The sequence below is a fragment of the Harpia harpyja genome, chromosome 10 (genome assembly GCF_026419915.1).
Source record: "Harpia harpyja isolate bHarHar1 chromosome 10, bHarHar1 primary haplotype, whole genome shotgun sequence".
Classification (NCBI taxonomy): Eukaryota; Metazoa; Chordata; class Aves; order Accipitriformes; family Accipitridae; genus Harpia; species Harpia harpyja.
The window spans coordinates 859332-880899 of NC_068949.1; the positions used below are offsets into that span (position 1 = coordinate 859332).

At 45.4% G+C, this 21568-nt stretch overlaps 2 protein-coding genes across 5 annotated transcripts; both read right to left on the bottom strand.

Annotated features, from left to right (window-relative positions):
• Positions 1–75: 75 nt before the first annotated feature.
• Positions 76–4379, bottom strand: DSN1 (DSN1 component of MIS12 kinetochore complex). Its single transcript, XM_052799689.1, has 11 exons — positions 4218–4379; positions 4082–4127; positions 3437–3778; positions 2919–2992; positions 2634–2706; positions 2172–2259; positions 1027–1086; positions 772–843; positions 534–681; positions 365–452; positions 76–277 (listed from the first exon to the last, which is right to left on the bottom strand). Exons 1-11 carry the CDS (start codon positions 4362–4364, stop codon positions 183–185), a joined length of 1233 nt encoding a protein of 410 aa, XP_052655649.1. The 5' UTR covers positions 4365–4379; the 3' UTR covers positions 76–182.
• Positions 4380–4474: 95 nt separating this feature from the next.
• On the bottom strand, positions 4475–19039 carry PBX4 (PBX homeobox 4). 4 transcript variants are annotated; one of them, XM_052799686.1, is made up of 10 exons: positions 18687–19039; positions 15069–15142; positions 14884–14922; positions 8361–8602; positions 7812–8002; positions 7382–7517; positions 6978–7134; positions 6663–6769; positions 5783–5869; positions 4475–5332 (listed from the first exon to the last, which is right to left on the bottom strand). In XM_052799686.1, the coding sequence occupies exons 1-10, from the start codon at positions 18902–18904 to the stop codon at positions 5240–5242; spliced, it is 1344 nt and encodes a 447-aa protein (XP_052655646.1). In that variant the 5' UTR covers positions 18905–19039; the 3' UTR covers positions 4475–5239. The 4 variants fall into 4 exon arrangements, with proteins under 4 accessions (XP_052655646.1, XP_052655644.1, XP_052655648.1 ...); XM_052799684.1 differs by having other exon boundaries at positions 5768–5869; XM_052799688.1 differs by lacking the exon at positions 14884–14922 and having other exon boundaries at positions 18687–19038.
• Positions 19040–21568: the final 2529 nt, after the last annotated feature.

Below are 21568 nucleotides of genomic sequence, written 5' to 3' on the forward strand. Positions count from 1 at the left end.
TGGCTGGCGCCATCTGAGCGACGAATGAGTTAGCCACTAAGCGACGAACGACCTCTCGGGGCGCCTTCGAAGGCGGAAGCGCGGGGGAACCGGGAGGGAACCGGGCTGGAACCGGGCTCCCCCCGCCTTTATTGACAGCAGCACCGACAGCGCGGCCCGTAGCCCCCCCGCCAACCCCCGGCTCAGCCCTCCGGCGGCGGCGGCATCTTCCTCAGCGGCGGGGCGGCAATCAGCTTGCGCACAGGGGAGTTCACCAGCTGCTGGAAGGTCCTTGCGGCTGAAACGGGGGGGAAACGCTCGTTAACCCCCGTTAACGAGCCCCACCGAGGCTTCCACACCCCGCCACCGAGGGATTCCCACTTACCGAGCTGCTCCGAGAGGTGCCGGAGGTATTGCCGGCTGTCTTCGGTGAAGGCCTGCAGCAGCTTCACCGCTTGCTGTAGTTCGTCGAGCTGCAAAACCAAAGTGTTAACAGGCAAAAAAAAAGCTAAAAAAAAAAAAAAATTAAAGAGAATTTTTTCCCCCCAACTCACCACAAGCTCCATGCAGCTCAAGACCTCCCCCTGCTCATCCAGGATCTTCTGGTAGTTGGGTTTGGTGGCGAGGACTTGGGCCTGAGATGTCTGGAGGTAACTGCAAGGCTCGGCCTGCCCTTGGCTCCTCTTGCGTTCCTCCAGCTGCCTGCATAGCAAAAGTCATTTACCCCTCAGGCGGCGTTTCGTTTCCTTTTCCAATACGGAACAGCTCTAAGATGGAGGGTAACAATCACACCTGGATATTTCTTCAGCACTTTCCTGGTGACGCAGTAAGAGCTCATCCCAGGACTGACATTCGGCAGCGAACCTGCAGAGCGAGAGGAGAGAACAGGTCTGTACCCCACAGCTGGAAAACCGAACCGCAGCGCCGGCTCGTACGAAAAAAAGAACCATTTAAAGAATTAAATATGCCCAAAATACCCTCGAGGAAGTGGTGGCCGAACCCATGCTGGTGTTGAGAGACTCAGACTGTGCAGACGGTCGATCTTACCTGGCGATGTACTCCTTAACTTGGGCCACTGACTCATCCAAAGCCGGGTCCAGTAAAATCCTAAAGCACAGACAGATCATCAGCACCATATAGCGAGACGTATACGTATAGCGAGATGTATACGTTCCACAGAGGGCTCTGGTGACTGTTCGGGTGCTAAATGCTTAGAATTGCAGAATACAAAAGAGAAAAAGTCTTGATCTCAAAAAAAGATAACGCCCCTCGGAATAATCACTGTACTGGTTTGTCCAGGGATACCAGCCCCCCAAAAAAACTTGTAGCCACCAGCAGCATGGTTACTCTTTGCAAATTTAGACGGTTGGGCAGGCCAAAACCAGAAAAACAGAATCAGTTTAGGTTGGCAGGGACCTTAAAGATCATCTCGTTCCAACCCCCCCGCCACAGGCAGGGACGCCTTCCACCGGACCAGGTCACTCAAAGCCCCGTCCAACCCAGCCTTGAACACTTCTACCACCTCTCTGGGCAACCTCTTCCAGTGCCTCACCACCCTTACCATGAAGAACTTCTGATCTAAACCTACCCACTTTCAGTTTAAACCCGTTACCCCTCGTCCTGTCGTTACACTCCCTGACAAGGAGTCCCTCCCCGGCTTTCCTGTTGGCCCCCCCCCAAAGTACTGGAAGGCCGCTCTGAAGTCTTCCCAGAGCCTTCTCTTCTCCAGGCTGAACAACCCTAGCTACGTATGACCCCCCAAATATACGATCCTTATTATTCATGTGCATATACCTGTGATTTTTATACCTATTTATTCATTTAATAGGCAAAATCTTATTTAGTCTGTCTTTGACTTCTGAACCACTCCCCTCCCCAGACCCTGCATGCCTACAAAGGGAAAACACAGTGGTTTCTTTCCCATTAAAAAGTTTCACACACACCCCTAAAATCTGCTGGCACATTAGCCTTTCCCCGCTGGTTCTGTTATAGTTGCCTGGATGAGGGAAGCCAGCTAATTAAAGTGTTTCAATGAACCCAAAGCATTTTGACAACTGGTTTGTGCTGGCAGGGCGAGGTCCTTGTATGCAGCAACAGATGCGTTTTGTGTTCAGGCTACCCCCTTCTCCCCGCCCAAAGCAGTACAACTCACTACTTACACTCCACAAAGGATGAATTTGGTGAGTCCTTACCCTTTAGGGTCTTCTACGCAGCTCTTCAGTGTTCCGTCTTGTTTCAACTTCTGTATGTATCGCTTCAGGTCTTCGGAAACCGAGTGCACTGGAGATGAAGGCAAAATAAAACAGGATAAAACAACGCTCATACCCACTGCCTAGAAAACTAGTAATACTGAGAAACGAAGCTGTTTCCTAACCTGCAGACACTGCTCTGACTCCTTATCAGAAGGCATTCTAGTTATGCTGTTTCTAAAGGAATAACTCATCTCTGTGGCCAGAGTTTACATTAGTGTGTCCATTTGTCTTCCCTCCCAGAAACTGTGGTCACACACAGCATCTTAAAAACATCGTTCCCGTATTTTTGGCTGCACCCACCCCTTCTAGCAGACAGCTGGTTGCATCTTGAGAGAATGCTAGGGAAGGGCCAGTATTTTTAAGTTCAGGATTACCCTTGCTGATACATATATTGCACCTTACCGTTAGCTTTGAAAGCCTCAGGGCTAAAGCTGTCAGTCTGCTTCAAGGCATGTTTGAGCTTCTGTGCAGAAAACTAAGAGAAGATGGAAAAGAAGGTCTTGGCACCCAATTCCTGAGCTCTATATATATGGCAGAGCTTGCGGGAGGATTTGTTACTGAAGGAGAAAGGAGTCCCTCCTTCCCCAGCCCGTATTTCACAACTCAGTTATACAAATCAGAACGTACGTTTAGTGGCAGAAGGCAGGCAAGAGAAAAATGATTCACTTTTAAAAGAGAGGATCTTACCTGGAAACTGGACAACAACAGCATAGAAAGCCGGTCTACCTCTGGCAGGTCCAGGCTAATTGATTTGCTTAATTCTGAAAAAAACAGAACAAAATTATTTAAGAACAATTACATTCACACCAAGCTACAAACAGCTGAAATGTTCCTGAAAGACACTAAAAGTTGTTGTTGTACAGGAGCACGGTTTGCAGGATATGGAAGGAGCAGGGAAAAGAGGGAGAAACAGAGTTCCTAACAAGGAAAAGTCACGCTTAAGGCTTAACCGTGGAAATAAAAAGGCAGAGACAACAAACCACTGGTCTACAGAAGCCGCTAATGCAGCACCTCCTGTTAACCTCAAGTACCTGGACCTCCAAGACCACTGCCAACACAGATGTCAGTGGCTACTAGTTTGGAATAATGTAGTTATGCTGTAATCACCCTAAAGGTCATGCCATGAAATTAAATCTCAAGTTGCTGCGGGCTGCCCTACAAGTTTCTTGAGAGTGCTTAATAAAGGGAGGAAGGGGAGCACGGACCAGTGACATCTTGGTGAACAGGAGGCAGAGATTTTCGGCGTTTTGTCCCCTTCAGGCTTGAACGACACCAAGAGCGACGCTTGGCTTGAGGAGTGGTGATGAGCAGTCTCGGGGACAAGTTAAAAGAATGCGATGTATGGTCTTTCCTAGCACTGCTTCTCCAGGGAGACAGCCTTTTGGGACTAGGTCCGAGGGGGTGTTTCCTGAGACTGGGACCTCCTTGGGGTCCTTTGCTCGATCCTGCTGTCTCACTGGGACTAATGTTCTTCTCGTTAACAGCAGTTACATCAGGTAGATTTAGGAATTGTTCAGGATTCGCTTTCTTCTCTCCAGGGTCAGCATCTGAGAAAAACAGACATAATCAAGGCATCAGCAGGGTAGAAAGAGAGGAAAGGGTCTATTCCCAAGGATTCGAAAGCGCTGAACCTGTTCTTTACGCTTTGTTTTCCAGCTCGGTGCAACAGCAGCGCTGAGGTACGACGGCTGGATCCCCACTTCACAGCCTCCCAAAACTGCCAGTGCCTCCGGTTCTCCCTTCCAGCACCGAGATCCTTCTCCCGAGCCCCGGGAGAGCCCCCACTGGGCAGCGAACGATGCTCAGCACCACCCATCCCTCCCCGCTCCCGGGCCCGCCGCCCCCCTTACCTGACACTACAGCTTCAGCCGCCGGGCGGGCTCCGCCGGGGGAACGCTGAGGGGAAAAACGGTTACGAGGCTGGTAGCGAGGCCTCCCCGCGGCCCCCCTCAGCCAGACGGGACCCCACACACACACACCGCTCACCTCCTCTTCCTCCGTCCCGCCAGACGGCCGCGGTAAAGCGGGAGCCGGCCCGCAGCCCTTCGCCGGTTGCTCCGCCATGGCGGCGTCCCGCGACCGCAGCGGCCGTTGGGCGCGGGGGATGGCGGGAAGGCCCGCAGGCAGGCGCATGCGCAGAGGCCGCCTCCCCCCTCCCCTCAGTTTCCCGCCCTCATCCCCTCAGCGACCCCCGCCGCCTCAGAGCTGAGAGGAAAAGGAGGGGAAGGAAAAAAAAAAAAAAAAAGGCTTTGGAAGTTTATTATCTTTGATAAAATCTCAACTGAAAAGGGTGGACTCTGCGTTAACAGCTGCAGAAATGCACAAAAACCTATTATCCATGGGGAAGTCGGGGGGGGTTGTTGGTTTGTTGTGGGTTGTTTTTTTTTTTTTTTCTTTTTACTAGACATTAAATTAGAATTACGTGGAATGACACAGGATGGAAGGTCCTACCCGAGAGCAAAGTCCAGTGAGAGTTTTGGTAAAGCAACGTTCTGATTAATTAGCTCAGAATGAATTCTAGTTAAGAAAAGCTTATTTTCCTATACAAAATTACAATACAGAGAACGCATACAATTACAATACAGGGGGTTTAACTGTTAGTAGCTATCAACTAGAACAGAAATTTCATAGTAAAAAACTTTATGGAAATTAAAATAAGTCAATTTTCTTAAGCTGTAAAACTTGAGACAAATGCCAAGTTCTAGAAGAGACACTTTCAGATTCTTACCATAAAATCCATATTTTAAAAAATGAATTTGGTTAGGAAAATGAAGCAAGTTCTTTTAAAACAATTTCACATCCCAATGGGCATAAGTAAAAAGAACTCAACTGCGTGAGGCTGAGAGGTAGAGAGGTATCATTGTAATCACAATCTTCTATTGGTTCCAGGGTTTTTTCTGAGGTAATTAGCTGTGTGTCAAGTTGTATAAACAATAGTATTGGCAAAAGAGCAACATTGACAAATTACACTAATGACCTCTTTCCTCTCATCAATAGGTCCTAAAAACTTAATTAGACGCATCCGAATTAACACTTCCAGGGTCTCCAGCAGGTGAAGTGATTGATGAAGGGGTGGTAGCATCCTGCCAGCTGCCATTAGCCTGAAGGGAGAATAAATACATCATTTCATTAAATCTTTAAGAAACTACTTGCAGACAACAAAGTATGCCTTTATATGTTTACACCTTACAAGTGACAGTGCTTTTGGAAGGAAGTAACTACATATCGGCTCCGACAAAGCACAGTCCACAAATAACCCATAAAACCTCCTCCCCCCCAAGATTTTGTGGTGTTACTCTTATTCCTAGCGCCATCTCCTTATGGCAAGAATTAACCAAAGTGCACAAATTTTCTGGTGAGCAAAGCCAGAACTCTAAATCAAGTCTCCGGGAGGGAAAGGCTGCTGTATTAAACTACACCTTTTCCAGCTTCTTCCTATCCCCACATCAGATACATCGGGGGGGGGGAAAAGTCAACATTTATTCGCAGATAGTTAACCAATCTTGGGCAGAATTTCTGTTTCTAGCAAGTAATACCTCAGTACATCTTACATCTATGCGCTGCGTCGTATACAAAGGATTCCCCACAATTGTGTCATATCTTCCTGTCTGGTGTATGACGTGATGTAAGGAATCCATCTAGAACAAGATGCCGCAGAATGAGAATGGTAAGGATAAAAAGTCAAGTGAAAGAAATGCAGTAGTACATGGTACATATCTATTGGGCCAAAAATTCTTTAAATAAGGGGCAGGTTTTCTTGCAGGAAGACAAGTTTTCTTCACAGCTTCTTGCTATTAACAGAGCTATACATAGCTACTTCATAATCAAGCAGAATTAGAGCCTATCACCTATAGCTTTTATAACAGAGGAACAGATTTTATGCAGTTCAGGTACATTTAGAAATTCAGCAGAAAGCTTAAAATGAGTGTGACAATACTGTTAACTAAAAATCCTAAGCACAGTTCTACTTATATGGAGAAAGACTGACTCTAAAAGGAGAAAACACCAATTCATTAATGTAAACTTCAAGGGAGAGAACAACAGCAGATTAATTTAGGTATCAGTTCTGTAAGAGAAAATTCCAGTTCCAAGAGAAAATACACACTTGAGCATGTTTGTTTCTCGACTTGTTTGAGAAATTTGACTCTAGTCGTTTCTTGCATCCTAGCCAGCGCTGGCCAGAGACAGAAAAATCCATCCCTATCTGGTATTAAGAGAATCTACTTTGAAAAAAATAAAACAAGATTGTCTAATCCAACCCTGCTGTTCGAAGCGGGGTCGATTACAGCAGGTTGGGTTTTAAATATCTCCAAGGACAGAGACTCCATAACCTCCCTGAGCAACCTGTTCATACCGTATAAAGGACAGAGAAATGGGATTTTAACATTTATCCCACTGCTGAAAGTACCTTTTTTTTTTTTCCTTACTGACCTGCGACTGCACATTGGCTCCCACTGGGGAGCTCTGGTAGGAAGTCAATGACTGCAAGTTTATAAACGAATCTCCGGAATTTGTCATCTTAAAAGAGCCAGAGGAAGCTGAAAAAAAAAAAAACCACAACATGTTTTAATGAGAAATAAAACCCACCAAAAATGGCTCTTCAATAAGTATTACATTATTTAAGTTTAAAAGAAAAAGAAATCCTGCAACTGTTTCCAACACAGGTATTCCGTGGTACTAATTGTGACAAGAAAGAAATTTAGAGACTTTCGAGCGGACAGACTCTTCACTGGTGCTCTCACTCACCTGAATTTGGTGTAGACGGAGAATTTGCCTGGTTGCCTTGAGCCACGACATTAGTTGCATCCACTGCTGTTTTTGCAGCATAAATATTGGCTTCTTCTTGGAACTTCCCCATGTTTTTTTTGTATCGAATTCTTTTGTTACCAAACCAGTTGGAAACCTGGAGACATATATCACTGTTAGCATTTGATCAAACTATTATATTTTCTACTGTATTCGGAAGTTACCAGCAAAGGAGACATTTTAAACTAGGCTTCAAACAGAAAATACCTACTACTAAACCCTTCAGAATAACTTAAATCCTATTTAAAGTACCAGTAACTGAAGCCTGTTCCTAAGTATGGGGAAAAAAAAAACATTGTTCAAGGAAAAAAAAGTCACTTAATTCCAGATCAATCACTTCATACCTGTGAAACCGTGATGCCACCTTTCTTCGCTAGCTCTTCTTTGGCCTCTTCACTGGGGTAAGGATTACTCAGATGCGAATAGAAATACTCATTCAGTACTTCCGTTGCCTGTTTGCTGAAGTTACGTCGTTTACGCCTATAAAAACATTAGTTATTCCTGTTTAAATGGTGTTATAGAGTAGACCGGACAGAGTAGACTGTTGGCTTTTTTCCCTCTAAAATGTATTTGAAGGAGAATGTAAGAATTGAGTGGAATTAAATAGATGTCAATGTCAAAGCAGGCACAACGGGTGGCAAATTCTTAAATGTTGAAACTAGATTGACACTGGGAATGACAGACTTGAGACTTCTTACCCAGTCAACTGGCATCAAGCAACAAAAGAAGTTCAGGCTTAAACATCTGTTATCGCTAGATTGTGTTTTCTCGTACCTTGCATCAAGAAAGCGTGAACGCAGGATCATAACTGCCTCGCACGTGCTCTGCTTCAGTTGCATCTGGATGGTGCTGAATTTGCCGTGGATTATGTTCACCATGCGCTCTATTTCTTTTGGCGAAATTGGTCTCGTTCTACTCTGTTCCCTAAGCAGGTTCATAACGTGGGTGGTGAACTCACTGCAGGCCTGAAAATACACACATTTGTATCGACAAACAATACTATACCCTAGAATTCATTTCCCCAACAAGAATATATATATCCAAAAAACTTTAGAGGAGTTTCCATGTTTCAGCTTTACTCTATTTACTCTTAAAAAACAGCAACAAAGATAAACGAGACATTTATTATCTTTAGTTTGATGTCCAGTCCCTCTATCTTCACCTTACTTCTGTAACACTGAGATAAGTTTTCAACTGAATTGGATATCCTCGCATTCACCTGAATTCATTATACTTCCTGTTCTGTTCTTAAAACCAACACCAAAGGAAAAAACGGTTATGTTTAATTGAGATGATAAAAACTCTTCCATGCAGAAAGATCACCTGTTCATATTTCTCTAGCTCAGAGTGGTATATCTGTCGGATCTGTGACAGCTTGGCCCTGTAGTCAGAGTGTTCAATGCTATTGTCATTTGGACAGCCACCTGATGTTGCTGCTACAGCCATCGGTCCTCCTCTTCCTCTTTTCTCGGGCCCGGAGACACCCTCTGCCAGCAACATGTTATCTAGTCTCATTAGTTGAGCATCTGGGGGATCTTCTTCCTGAATACCGCGAATACTTAACACTAGATAAATATAAAGAGGGAATCAAAAGATTATTTCCGAAACAGGAAAGAGCATCCACTTCAATTCCGGCAAAGCATTTAAACGCCCTTCAGAGGTTTTAGCAGGTCTTGAGCTCAAGAAAGAAAAGGGAGTGTTTAACGAAGCCACGAGGCAACAAGTCAAAACAAACAGGACATTGTTCCCATTGAGAAACACCAAAACGCAAGGCGAGTTTTCAAATGCACGCAGATAATAAGACTACTTGAGGTCATACCAGTTTATACCACATTTAGAAAGTATTTTAGCCGTCTATAAAAATTAGAACGAAGTTCTTACAGAGCAGATGCCCCCCATATCAGCCTGCTGCCTGGCTTCTTGCACGGTCCTCAACAGCGTTCAGCACGAGCTCGTGCAGATGGGCTACGATGGACAGACACAAGGCCCGAGCCACTGGGACAACTGCTACGCCTCTATGTCCAGGATGGAAACGAGCACCGCACTAACGTAAGATCCCGTCGAAATCTGTACACAAGGCATGAGTTTGACCTCATCTGCTTTATATGCCAAGGATACAACCATACTACACAGCAGCAGGCTACAAATTGAAGTCTTAACAGTGCTGAATTCTAAAATCTATTAAAATCCATTTAAAATCTATCACAATCTGAAACAACATGAAAAAATGCACCAGAAGCCCATTTCCTTAAGCTTATATTCAACAAACCCAGATGGCAGCAGTCTGTATGCTCAGATAATTCAAGTTTGATTCCAAGCAAATTTATTTTAAAAATTTAATTTCCCAAATTTTTTGACAATTTATTATTAACTTCCTTTTTTAAAAACCGTAATGTCTCACGAGATATTGAGTCAATACAAAAAATGCCAACAGCTTTTTGGCTTTTAGTTTGACTTTACGTGCTAGACAATTTTAGTTTGACGAACAGTTGGTCTTAACCTTGTGAAGCTACCAAATTCAAATGACCTTTTCCAAATTGTAATTGGCGGGTTAACGGGATATTATGTTCCGTACCGAAGATAAATACAACAGATCTCTTGTTATGCAAAGATTCTAGCGTGAGGCAGGAGAACAATGTATATGTACAGAGACATTAAACAGATGCATTTACGACAATTTTCAGCATTTTGTAGGCGAAAGAATAGCTCATCTAAAAAAACCCAATAATAGTTCTGAACATACAAGCAGCCTAAACTTGTAATCACATTGCTGAACTTCATATTCTGCAGGCTATACAGAAACGACTGCACAATTCTGATGAAGAGAGCACTTTGGAGTGGCTGCAGACCCAAATTCGCTCTGTCACAGCAATCCAGGTCTCCTCCAGAACATCCCCAGTCTTTTTGGAAGTGGAAAAAGGTAAGGCAAAAATAGCTATAGTGTAGTAGTACATGGGTAACTGTTGAACTCAAGCTAAGACAACAATGAGGAAAGTGTTGACTGTTTTAGAAGTTAGTGGCTTTTCTAACTCATTATGGAATTAAAATTAATACCTTTTTAAAAAACATTGCAGACCACCTACTGCAAACACCCTTCACTGAGCGAACGTTACAAGAAACGGAACAAACACAGAAAAAAAGGGGGGGTTTTATTTGTTGCTGGGTTTTTGTTTTTAAAAATCGCCAGTTCTCCTTTTTTCTGGGAGACCCAGCAGAAGAGTTCACCAGCAACCATTTGCTTTTAAGTCTTTTTGATAAAACTCACATTAAACTACTTGGACCGGCGAGCACAAATTCAGTGGAACAGATATTTTGGTGTCACCTTCTTATTTGAATGTGCTTCTGCCAAACATCTTTTTATGCACATTACGATGCATATCAGAGTACCTCATGTTGAAGTCAAGCTCCCAGCTGCAGCTTAATTTTATGTCACTTGTCTAATTATGGCAATTAGACATTAGTTATCATCAATTACACATAAGCTCATCTCAAGTTGACTGCTGAAAAGCATGTATAAAGCACCTTCCCAGTCTCGAGGGAAGACTCAGGTTGGTTGGCTCTAGTAAGTCACAAGAAACTAGAAAGGAGTTAACCATCATCAATGTATCGTAAACTGCATTTCCAATCTAGAAGTTCAAACTTTTACTTAATAAACTCTCTCAAAGGTGAGCAGACCTAAGAATCAATGAGTGCAAGAAGCTCGGTCCGTCCTATCTGCTCCACCAGGTTGATTTTAAACTTTTGGCAACTCCATCTTAATAGGTGTGACGGTTAAAACACAAGGTCTACGGAAATCATTGCCACGGATATTATTTTTAAATTAAAGCCATCATCTCCTGGAATGGATACCTTTTGCTTGAGCTTTATTTTTACTCCTAGTATCGTCACCTAACGATAATATTTGTACAGATCATAAGTTACATCAGATTCGCTCAAAACTACCTATTCAGTGAATTCATAACTGTGTTTGCTGCAAGTAGCAGCCAGTTCTGATTTCCAAGTACAAGAGCTGCAGTTGTTCGTCTCCCGACCTTCCAGAGCTGGTAATCTCAAAAGATGGCACAACGGGAGAGCAAAACCATTGCAGCGGCAGGAAGGCTGCGCTCTCACCAGCTTCTGCAACTCTCTTTTGATAGTCTGGTAAAAACAATTCCAGAAGTACGTGCCTTACCCCTAAGAGTTTTGTCAGGGTAGCTGCATCTACCCTGCGAGCTTTCGGCATGCTCTGTGGGTCAGGCGTCACCCATTTCTGTGTACAATCCTGAAAATTATGCCAGCAGGAGTTTGCAGTTTGCGTGCCTTCTGGAAGAATTAGATTTTGTTAAACAAAAAGGATTCCAAAGGGGGAAAAAAGTTACCACAATAAAAAAAGGATCTCGGTCAACACTGACTTGTTACATATGCCTGTCCTTACATGCTGCTTATTACCTACTGGCTCACAATACTTCGAGGAGAACGCTTCTCTATAAAGCTTACCCCTCTCAGTAGCCTTTTGGCCATCAAATTTTTGAAGTTCCCACAATAGTTTAAGAACATGTAACAACTCTATTAATATGCAAGGCTTTGAGTCAAGACGCTAAGAGACTGGAGTTAAGGTATAACCAGTTACAGCATAGTCAGTGCTTTAAGCATGATTTAGAAAGTCCTTGCATAATGGTAAAATCCTTCACACTTAAATCCTTCATAATCCATCACTTTTATGGATGTTTAAGAAAAACCCTACACTGGCTCAAAAAGCCTGAGGAGTCACTCCTGTCAGCTGTACCAATATAATAGTGTGCATTCTCTGGCGCATCACCTACCAGATATTCATCAAATATGTAAAATAATTATACTAAGCAAAATGAAATTCCCATCATTTCTAATTAATCTTTAATTAAAATACATCACAACCTAAGGTGCTGAAGCCTCACTCAGTATGCAAATGCAATAATTACAATATATTTACATCTCATTAATTAAAGATTTGCAGTTCTGTAATGAACTGTACCAGATCACTGGTACCAAAATAAGTGATACACACTTTGCTTAGACTTGCTTTCCTTTCCAGATTTTCCTTCAGAGAGCAAGTAATGCAGAAGAGCATGATAAATGTGTCTATTTGGTACAGAATACACCAAGTTAGATCCCAAACCTGCCATATTAGGGCCAGAAAGAAACAGCCCATACTGTATGAAGTATAAAATACCTATGGAGAGTGCAAGGAAGCAGGCAGTTGGGTGCTGGACCTGCACCCCTCCTCAGCCACGTCTCAGTTTTTCCCAGATGATCCTATCCCCTATGTTACACTTGCAAATATTTATCCTGTAACTCATGCTAAATATTGACTCCTGATGTTTTATTCCAACAGAAGGGTTTCCTCCATTTGGCAGTCCACAAATCAAACTGTTAGGTGAGAAGGCAGGGGTGCATTTTTTTAACAGCAGGTCACCTAAAGCAATCATGAACCCGTTCTGAACTACTTCTTAATGCTACCAAAATACCACACACACCCCTCCTGCAGTACCAAGCAGATTTTTTTCACCCACACGAGACACCCCATTTTTCAGTTAGCAGTCCTCTGTGGGGATACCAGCCTCCCAAGCACCCCACTACAGAGAACAACATTGCTGTTGGTTCAGCTGCTCTCAAAGCAGTGTCACAGAAGAGCGCTTTCTCCAAATCCAAGACAGTCTCGCACATTCAGGGACAGAGGAAAGCGAATGGAAACAGAAGACAAAAGCCAGCGGGGCTCCGAGCGCTGAGGAACAAGACTCAGCTACGTAAGAATGTCAACAAACTCAGCAACAAAGAGAAAGCGTGTTCTTCGGCCACGCCGCTTGCCAAGTTTATAACCGAATGAAAAGGTACCCATTGAATTAACCTAGCCAAGTGCCAGCACATGAAAGGAAGGACAGAGGGCTGCAGCTAGCAGCGATGAGAAACAATAAAAAATGGCACTCCATGTTACGATGCTGCAACAAACATGTTCCCTACCAGAAATACAGAATCGGAGTCCCGCTGCGCAGTGTGTTCCACAAAAGTGGGTAGAAATACACTTTCCCTGCCCCAAGGGGCCTGAAGCCCATCACAGACTAGCATCCTCCTAGCATGGTATAGTCAGCCGAGAAGAAAAACTCTGAAATTTAAAATTCAGCACCAAAAGCATGCATCTTTAACACTACAGATGTTTAATTCTGATTTTAAGATAGAATTATGCCATGTTTGAATTCATACAGCTTGAATCATATCTGAAGTATAACCCAATCAGCAAAACCCCTATCTGCTGCATAGATTAAAAATGCTCCAAATGCTTCTGTGAGTTCCCCAAAAAACTAAGTGGGCTTTACTGGATTAGATCCCTCTTCAAAATAGCTACCTATGTTCCAGGCAGGTATTTAAGACCTGAAAATAAAATACCTGTTCTTCCCATAGCTGGTTTGAAATTTTAAAAATTAAAATCATTGGGGGGGTGGGGGCCGAGAACAAAACATTAAATGCGGCCAAATCTATTTAAATTACAAAGAGTCATTTGTAATTTCTTTTTTATTAATAAACACTACTGGGGAGAATTTTTTGGCACCTTTCAGCTGGCTGCCCATTGCAAAGGCGTACGGCTTATCCTGAGCCATTGTGAATGATACCAGCGCTCCAACAAAGAACGAAAGAAAGATGGGGGGGGAGGAACATGTTTGAAACTGATTTCCGAGCTAGAAAAGAAGCTTGTGTGCCTGGGTCACAAAGAAAGCCCAAAACCTTGTGCTACAGTATGTCCAGGCTTTTGTTTGCTTGAAGCCATAACATCTGCTCCCCATAATTTAAATAAGGAATAGACAGACCATCAGACATTCAAAAACCTATGAGACCAAAACAAATCCAGCATAACCACGACATCAGAGCCTGTTCCTGCAAGTGTATTTAGCTCAGAGAAGTCACAGTTTCAATCAATAAAACGCAGAAGGCAGCTTTCAGTGTAGAAAGGAAAAACAGATGAAAGATCCTCTTTAAGGACAGCAATCCTCGAAGGACAGACAGACATAAAAGCACACCCAGGCAGCACACACGCACTTACTACCACAATGTTTTTCTTCAGAAGCAAACTGCTATCATGAGAACGCAATATATGCAACCAAACTCTCCAGAAACGAACGTGTAATGTCTGCCTCAAAGCTCCTTTCCATGACAAGGGCACCGCAGAGGACGGAACTGTATGGTCCCTCATCTGGCAATACAATGAGGAGCACTGCAAGTTTTGGTGTTTTAGAAAAAATAATACAAATGTAGGTTTAGGGTGCAAAATGTTAATACAGCTATAAGTTAAAAAAAAAAGTAAACAAACCACCATTTTAGTTACATATAATGAAAGTAGTTATTCTCTAAAAAACCCATCAAAATTCACTATAGTTTATAGAAATTAGATACGCAAACGACATTGCTTAAGTGTTCATGTATGAGCATATCCTGGGTAATTCAAAATCGAAATCCATTTGCCCCCAGTGCTTCTGCTCCTCAAAGAAAGCTGCATGATCACCAACTCCCATTTCCTGCTACTTCTGTGTCTTCCAATATCCCCAAGCATTCTGCCTTACTGTCTCTTTTTCTCTGTAATACAGTTATTTGTCAACTTCGAACTCTTAACTACCACCACAATTTTGGTACCAATTCCTTCAAGGAAAAAAAGAGCATAACAACACAGCAGGATTATTCAGGGTTCTCCAGGTACCTAGGCAGACATCAAAAAACCCCAACCTACAGATTCTTTACATACACACAACCAAAAGACTCGTTCAAATAAGCAGCGTTGTTTTCTCCAAACCTGCACACAGACAGCATTATGAAAAGCACATCAGAGCCATTTCCAGCTTACAGAAGATGATGTTAGAGGTCTTTTCCAACCTAGATGATTCTATGATTAAGCCAAAAAAAGAAAAAAATAGCCTTAAGTTGTAGAATCTATCAGGGAAAATACAGGCCACGTTAAACAAGAGCTGAGCTGATGACTGAATGGGGGGTTTTTTTGGAAAGCTGAGGCCAGAAAAGACACCAACGCACCTGTTTTCTCCTTGATCTCACACAGCACGCTGAAAAGAGCAGGCTTCATTCTGTGGCAGTTCAAGGCATGTTTTCTGAAACAGAAGAAGAAAGAATGAGTGAATGCCAACAGGAAAGGCAGCGAAAGGTGCCAAGACTTACAGAGGACTGGATGGCGCTTCAGTAATAGCAGGTTAGTGCTAAGATTAAGAAAAAAATGTGCAAGTTCTGGTGATATATTTCATTTAAGTGCCACGCTCGGTCATCACTAGGAGCAAACTGTTGTAAAAATACACAGGCCTTAAAATTCAAAATTCTGCGTTGCTTATAGGAACTGTAAACACCTTCAGTTCTACCAAAAGCGTATTTTATATGCAGGGATAAAAAAGTTCCTTCTTGAGTTAGTACGCTTCTATAAAATCTAATAATGGAATCGAACCAAAAGGTAGAAAAAAACCTGGGTTTAGAGCATATAGATCCTGAACAGTAGGAACAACAGAGAATCCAAGTGCCACTCACTGACTCGCCCAGCTCACACAACGAGCGGCCACCTGATCCAGTGGAATGCAGATTGTATTTAACAGCATTTTAGTGCAAGTTTTACCACACGTGCTCATTTTGCCTTTTAGAAGCTCTTCCAGTGTTTGCTGCTTTGTTTTCCCCCTTCCCTCCAGGAGGAGACAATGTTAATTACACCATTAACACAGAACCCATCCTAATGTCTAATCAAAACAGAGAATTACATCTTTTGCTGAGTTGAAAACACATTTGGAGTGTGGTGAGCACCATATAAAAGCAGGAGCTGAGGTTCCCCACGGAGGGTGGGCGGTGTTTTACCAAGCCATTGCCAGTTTTCAAGGGCAGGCAGCAGCTCAGTGCCCAACTTCCAGTGGAAGTCAGCGGAAAGAAGTATCTAGCTGCAACGTATGCCTCCAATAAGGTCTCTTTTGCTTCTTGTGACCCCTTTCATAATTCAGAAATAATATTTAAATCGCCTTTATAGCTAGGTTTCAATGTGGTTGTTTTACATAAATACGAATTGGCCTTCCTTGTGGCACACCAGTCAGTACTCCAGCTATCGGGAACGGCGCGAATACAGGTGCTCGGCTTCCTCGCAACCCGTGACACTTACAGCTACTGCTGTGAACGGCCAGCGAATATCGGAACGCAAGCTTTTAACAAAAATCGCAGAAGCTGAAGTCGATGGGCTGCCTTCCTTCACGACACGGCCACAAGAAGTATAAACCCCATTCAGCTACGGAGATGTTTGATAACATCGACCCCAAGACAAACAGCCTGAGAACAAAGGCAGCTGAGAAGACAGCCTAGTGCAGTCTATTGTCCTTGCCTGATGAGGGAAAAAACGGGGGGAGAGAGGGAGAGAGAGAATGAATTCCAAGCCTTCAGACTGTACTCTCCACCCGGGTCGAAAAAGCGGTGTTTAGGTACAAGGCAGTAGAGATACCAGAGCCAGAGATAATTGCATAATTAATATGGCCACTAACTCTTGCAAAGACGACTGAGGTCATAACGTAACATGTTTAACAGCAGCGTTAAACTCATCCTGGGCAGATTAATTTCCTTTCAATGAAACTTTCACCCAAGTCTTCAACTTGGATTTTAAAAATTCTTATTGCGTGCACTGGAAGAACCCTCTGACATTCATTAGGTGTTAAAACAATACACGCAAAACACATCAACAGCCATTTTTAATACAAAAGAATAAAAGCAATCCTCAAAGAATAAAGCGGTTACTGAGGTGTGAGAAGTCCCGGGTCCCCATTATCACTTGTGCGATGGGTTTAACCGGGCCTGAGTTTTACTTTCTCAGCAGCAAGTCCTCTTATGGAGAACTAAGTAAACCCAACAAACTTCTTGTCCAGAACGCGAAAGCTTCTTTTATGCATATATACCTGAAAACACACCAAAAGTGCTTTAAAATTTGGGGGGCCTTCAGAGCCTGCTGTGCTTTGGCTGGACTTCGACAGCATTTCTGAGGCAATGTTAAAGTAATTTCCTTTAAACAACGGCCAAGCCCATTCCTCAACTCTTACTTGAAAACTAAAGTTCCTGACAAGTTTATTCTGCTCAAAATTATCTTACATAGGAGGTTGTGAGAGAAAACTGCAGCTCTTACGCAACACACAGGCAAATCCATGCCTATACAATCTATACAGGAGCTGCGGGTGGTTATTTCTGAGATACAGCGCCAGGCAGAAAAACATGAAGTTTTGGGAAGGAGCAATGGTCCTACACGTGACCCACAGCAAGCACCACTCACAGATTTCATCGCCCTACAAGCTGCAGCTGAAAATTACCTGAAAGAGTCGACTTTAAACCCAAATTATGACGTTCTTAGAGTGCATGGTTTCTCCTTACACTCATATAATCAACTCCACCATCAGGAATCTGGTACCCGCCCTAGGTAACACCGCTGCGTCGGCACGCCAGTTGCTGCCAGCGCACGATAGCAACAGGCGTACCCAAAACCGGCTAAACTTTAGGCAGAGATAAAAAAAAAAAACCCAAAACAAAACCTGGCACAGTTTTACTGGCACCGTGGCAATTGCCGCGATAGGGAAATCGGGGCGCGGGCAGGGAAAGGCGGTGGTGCGTAACACTCAACCAAGGGGCAAGCCGGAGGAGCGGCACCGCATTAACCGTGGGGGGAAAAAAAAAAGGCCAGAAAACCATTTTGCTGATTTTTATAAACCCGCTCTACGAGTCTCCACCTTCTCCCAAACCACCTCATGGCGGGGGCTGCCCACCTCACGCACGCCGAGGAAGCAAAGCGTGTAATTACGTGTAATTACACCGCGCCAATCAGGGCCGGACACAGCTCCGGGGCAAGGAGAACGCACCAGAAGATGCCGAATTCTGACGATTTCCAGGCTGGTTTCGCCATATAATTATTTACGTCCCAATGAAGTCAACAAGGCAGGAAGAGAAGGAACGTTAATTCTTTTTTTTCTTTTAAACGCGATTTGAGAGAAACTTCTTGATGGGGGTGAAAAACCGGCCGAGCCCCTCGCGCCGTGAGGGGCCCGACAGCCCCCCAGTTCCCCTCGCTTCCCCTCCCCAGCCAACTCCGGCCCTCGACGGCAGCCGCCGTCTCCGTTTGCCCGTTCCGGGTGGCAGCAGGCAGGACGATCCCGTTTCCAGCGGTTTCTCTTATTTACATCACCCAGGCAATTTCTTAACGAAGGACGGAAAATTAATTACGAGGAACCGGGGCGTCCTCCGGTATTGAAGCCCTCCCCAGCTGACGGGAGACGAAGACACGGCAACACCGGCAACCGGGGAACCACCGTGGAACTTTTCGCCTCCCGAGGGCCATTTCCCCGCCGAGCCCCCCTTCCCCCGCCGGAGCCGCGGCCACGTCGCACCGCGGGACCGCTGCCCTCCGCCTCCCCCCGCCACAAGCCCCGGTAACGACGGGAGCAGCGGGGCTGAGCGTGTCGTCCCTCGTCTCCCGTTCCCCCCCCCCTCCTCCCTCCCCGCCAAACGCCGCGCAGAGCTGAGTCACGGCGCCGAGCTGCGCGGGAAGGCGGCCGGTACCGAGCAGCTCCGCCGGCCCGGCTCCGCCGCGCCGATCCGATGCGAGCCCCCTCCCCGCCCGGCGGCCGGGCCCGCCGGTACCTGGCCTGGGCCTCGTCCAGGCTCTGGTCGGTGATAGCCATGATCTGCTGTAGGACGTCGCCCGTGTCGTGATGCGCGGGCGGTGGCGGCGGCGGCTGCCCCGGTGGGGGCGCGGCGGCCGGATCCCCGGCGGCTGACGGAGGGGGCGGTGGGATTCCGCCGGGTAGGGTCACCCCGCCGCCGTGCGCCGCCGCCAGCAGCCGCGACGGATCCTCCATGGCGGGGGGCGGCGGGGCCGGTTCGCCGCGGACGGGCAGCGGCGCGGCCCCAGCGGCTCCCACACAACAGGGCCCAGCGCCCGCAGCCCCCCCCCGCCGCCGCCGCCACCGCCGCCGCCGCCGCCGCCGCCGGGCCCGCCCCGCCCCGCGCCCCGCGACGTGCCCCGCCCCCGCCCGGCCACGCCCCCGCACGCTGGGGGCGGAGCCGCCGAGAGCCCCGCGCTGGGTCCTAGAGCCTCCCGCCCTCTTCCCGGTTGCTGTCCCGCGGTTTCCCGGGCACGACCGAGGGGCCCCGTCCGCTCCGTTTACCGGCGGAGGTTCCCGAGGAGCTGACGGGATCAAATTCACGCCGTCACGTCAGCGCGGCAATCGGCCATTTCATAAACCTGTATTCAGATAAGCTCTGGGGTTCCTCGCCTCATTGACCTCTAATTTGTCTAGGCTGACAATAAACAATCTTAACGTGCTAATACGCATTTAAATGCGGTGCAAGGATTCCGTTCTTTGCCCAGCCGCCATCGTTTTCGCACGTACCTGATATCGGGCCAAGCATCGAACAAACACGGCACTTCATCTCGATGCTCCGCTTTTTAGACTCAAAGAGAGCAGAATCATTCAGATCAGTGCTCGTGGAGCTTCATTAGTAAGAAACACAGCTGAAGGAAGAATTAGACTATATATTTCTTTTTTGTTGCTAATACTGGTCACGTTTTTGAGTAACCTGAGGAAACCCTGTCACCCCTAAACGGATTGATTCTGCTTGGTCACCGCTATGCTACTGATCTTCTGAAACACCACCACCATGAGTACCAAACAGCACCATAATTGCCTTCTTCCATCAACAGGCAGCACAGGGTTCAACCCGGGCTCAGGTCATATTCACTCATTGCTTTGTCACCTTGGAAAGACACTTTAAGGTGACCATGCATGGCTCTGAGCATGCAGAGGCTTCAACAGCAAAGCGGCTGTACGTCTCATGTATTTGCAGCTGAATAAGGTTTGCAGGTACAAAGCAGTGCAGAAAAAGTTACTGCTCATAGAGGGTCACCCAGGCAGCTTTATGCCAAGTTTTGGTATCTTCCTACGCTGCTACTTTAAAGTTACAGCACTATAGCTAGATCTAGGGTTGCCTAAAAATAGAAGCTAAAAAAGGAGAAAAACTTGAATTTAGATTAGGTATTTCAATGCTTCTGTGCAAGCACAGAGCTGACTGCATCAATCATTGTTCTTCACCTCTTTCAGCGTTTTACCTTCCAACAGTGTAACACGCTTACAGGATTTACGTCCTTTTACAGCTGCCTTTCAGGTAGAAGCACCTTCCACGCTCCTGATTGCTACCAGTTCAACGCTTTAATCTTCACCTCATGGGCAAGAGTAATTTAACATTCAGTGTTGCAGTTTTAGTGCTGTTTAAAATAACAATATCAATTCTGCAAATATGAAATGTTGCATTTATCCTCCAAAGCAGGCATATGACATTCATCTTCTGCTTCAGGACACAAAATCTGGGTTCGATCCCTCTCTCAGACGCCTGGTGGCCAGGTCTCGGTGTCGGCCAGGCAAGTCAGCTTCTCCAGCTGCTCAGCAAAATCTTTGTAAAGAAAACATTCCCTCCTAGACAACATGATGAATGATGAAAGTGCTGCAAACTGACCCAGAGCTTCCCCTCTGGGGATGTTCCCAGCAGAGCGAGTGCAGTGTATGGGCAATTGCTCGGCTGAAGTAGCTCTGCCCTGACAAAGTTAAAACACCTTTTCTGTTCCTCTGCAGTAAACGCATTGATGTTCTTGTGAAAAAAGTTTACTAAAAGCAGCGGTTATGGTAACATGCAGAGTCCTCATGACTCTGGAAGGCAGCAGGGCACCTCGGGGGACCTGGCAAAGCCTGGCCGAGGGTCCCTTTCCAAATACAAAGCTGGGCAACCTCCTCCTCTTCCCCCATTTAGCTTGTTCTCTCCCCCATAACACCATGTACCTCTTACACCCACTGCCATTTCCAGGCACTGCTACAATCATAATCAATGCAGAGTCATGGTCGGAAGTCTTAGCATACTGACATTCCTTGGGGGTGGGGGGGTGTAATTGTTGCATTTATAAAAAAAAGACAAAAATTTGTTACATTAGAAAATTTCCAAGAAACTTCTGGTATCAGTAAACACAAACATGTAAATACCGAGCTCCCAGAAATCTGCTCAGCTCCACCCAGATCATGAAATCTTGTTTCCAGGCAGAGCATTACCAGTCTCTTAGTATCAGTGCACTTATTGATTGAACTGACTAAAGCTTTAAATCAGGGGGGAACATAATAACCACAGTAACACTCTCAATCAACCTCATCTTGGCACATTTACCTTTTTTTTTAATCATTGGGTAGTGTTTGGACCAGAAGCAGCATTAATGCCCAGAAACAGAACAGCTTTTTACTGTTTTAAGTATACATATGTCTCTGTGTGTGTATGGGTGTGTATATATATAGTCCCATTTATGGTTATCATGAAGCTTCAGTGCTCAAGCAACCCTGGCTTTGCATCTCTCTGGATTTGGTTCTATAGGGACAATGCCTGTATGGCCAAGCAGCACTTTTGCTCATGCTAATACTTTCCACCATTACTACCACATCAGGGGATTGGCAGCAAACAGCAGCTTCTTTGTTAAAATTTCCAAA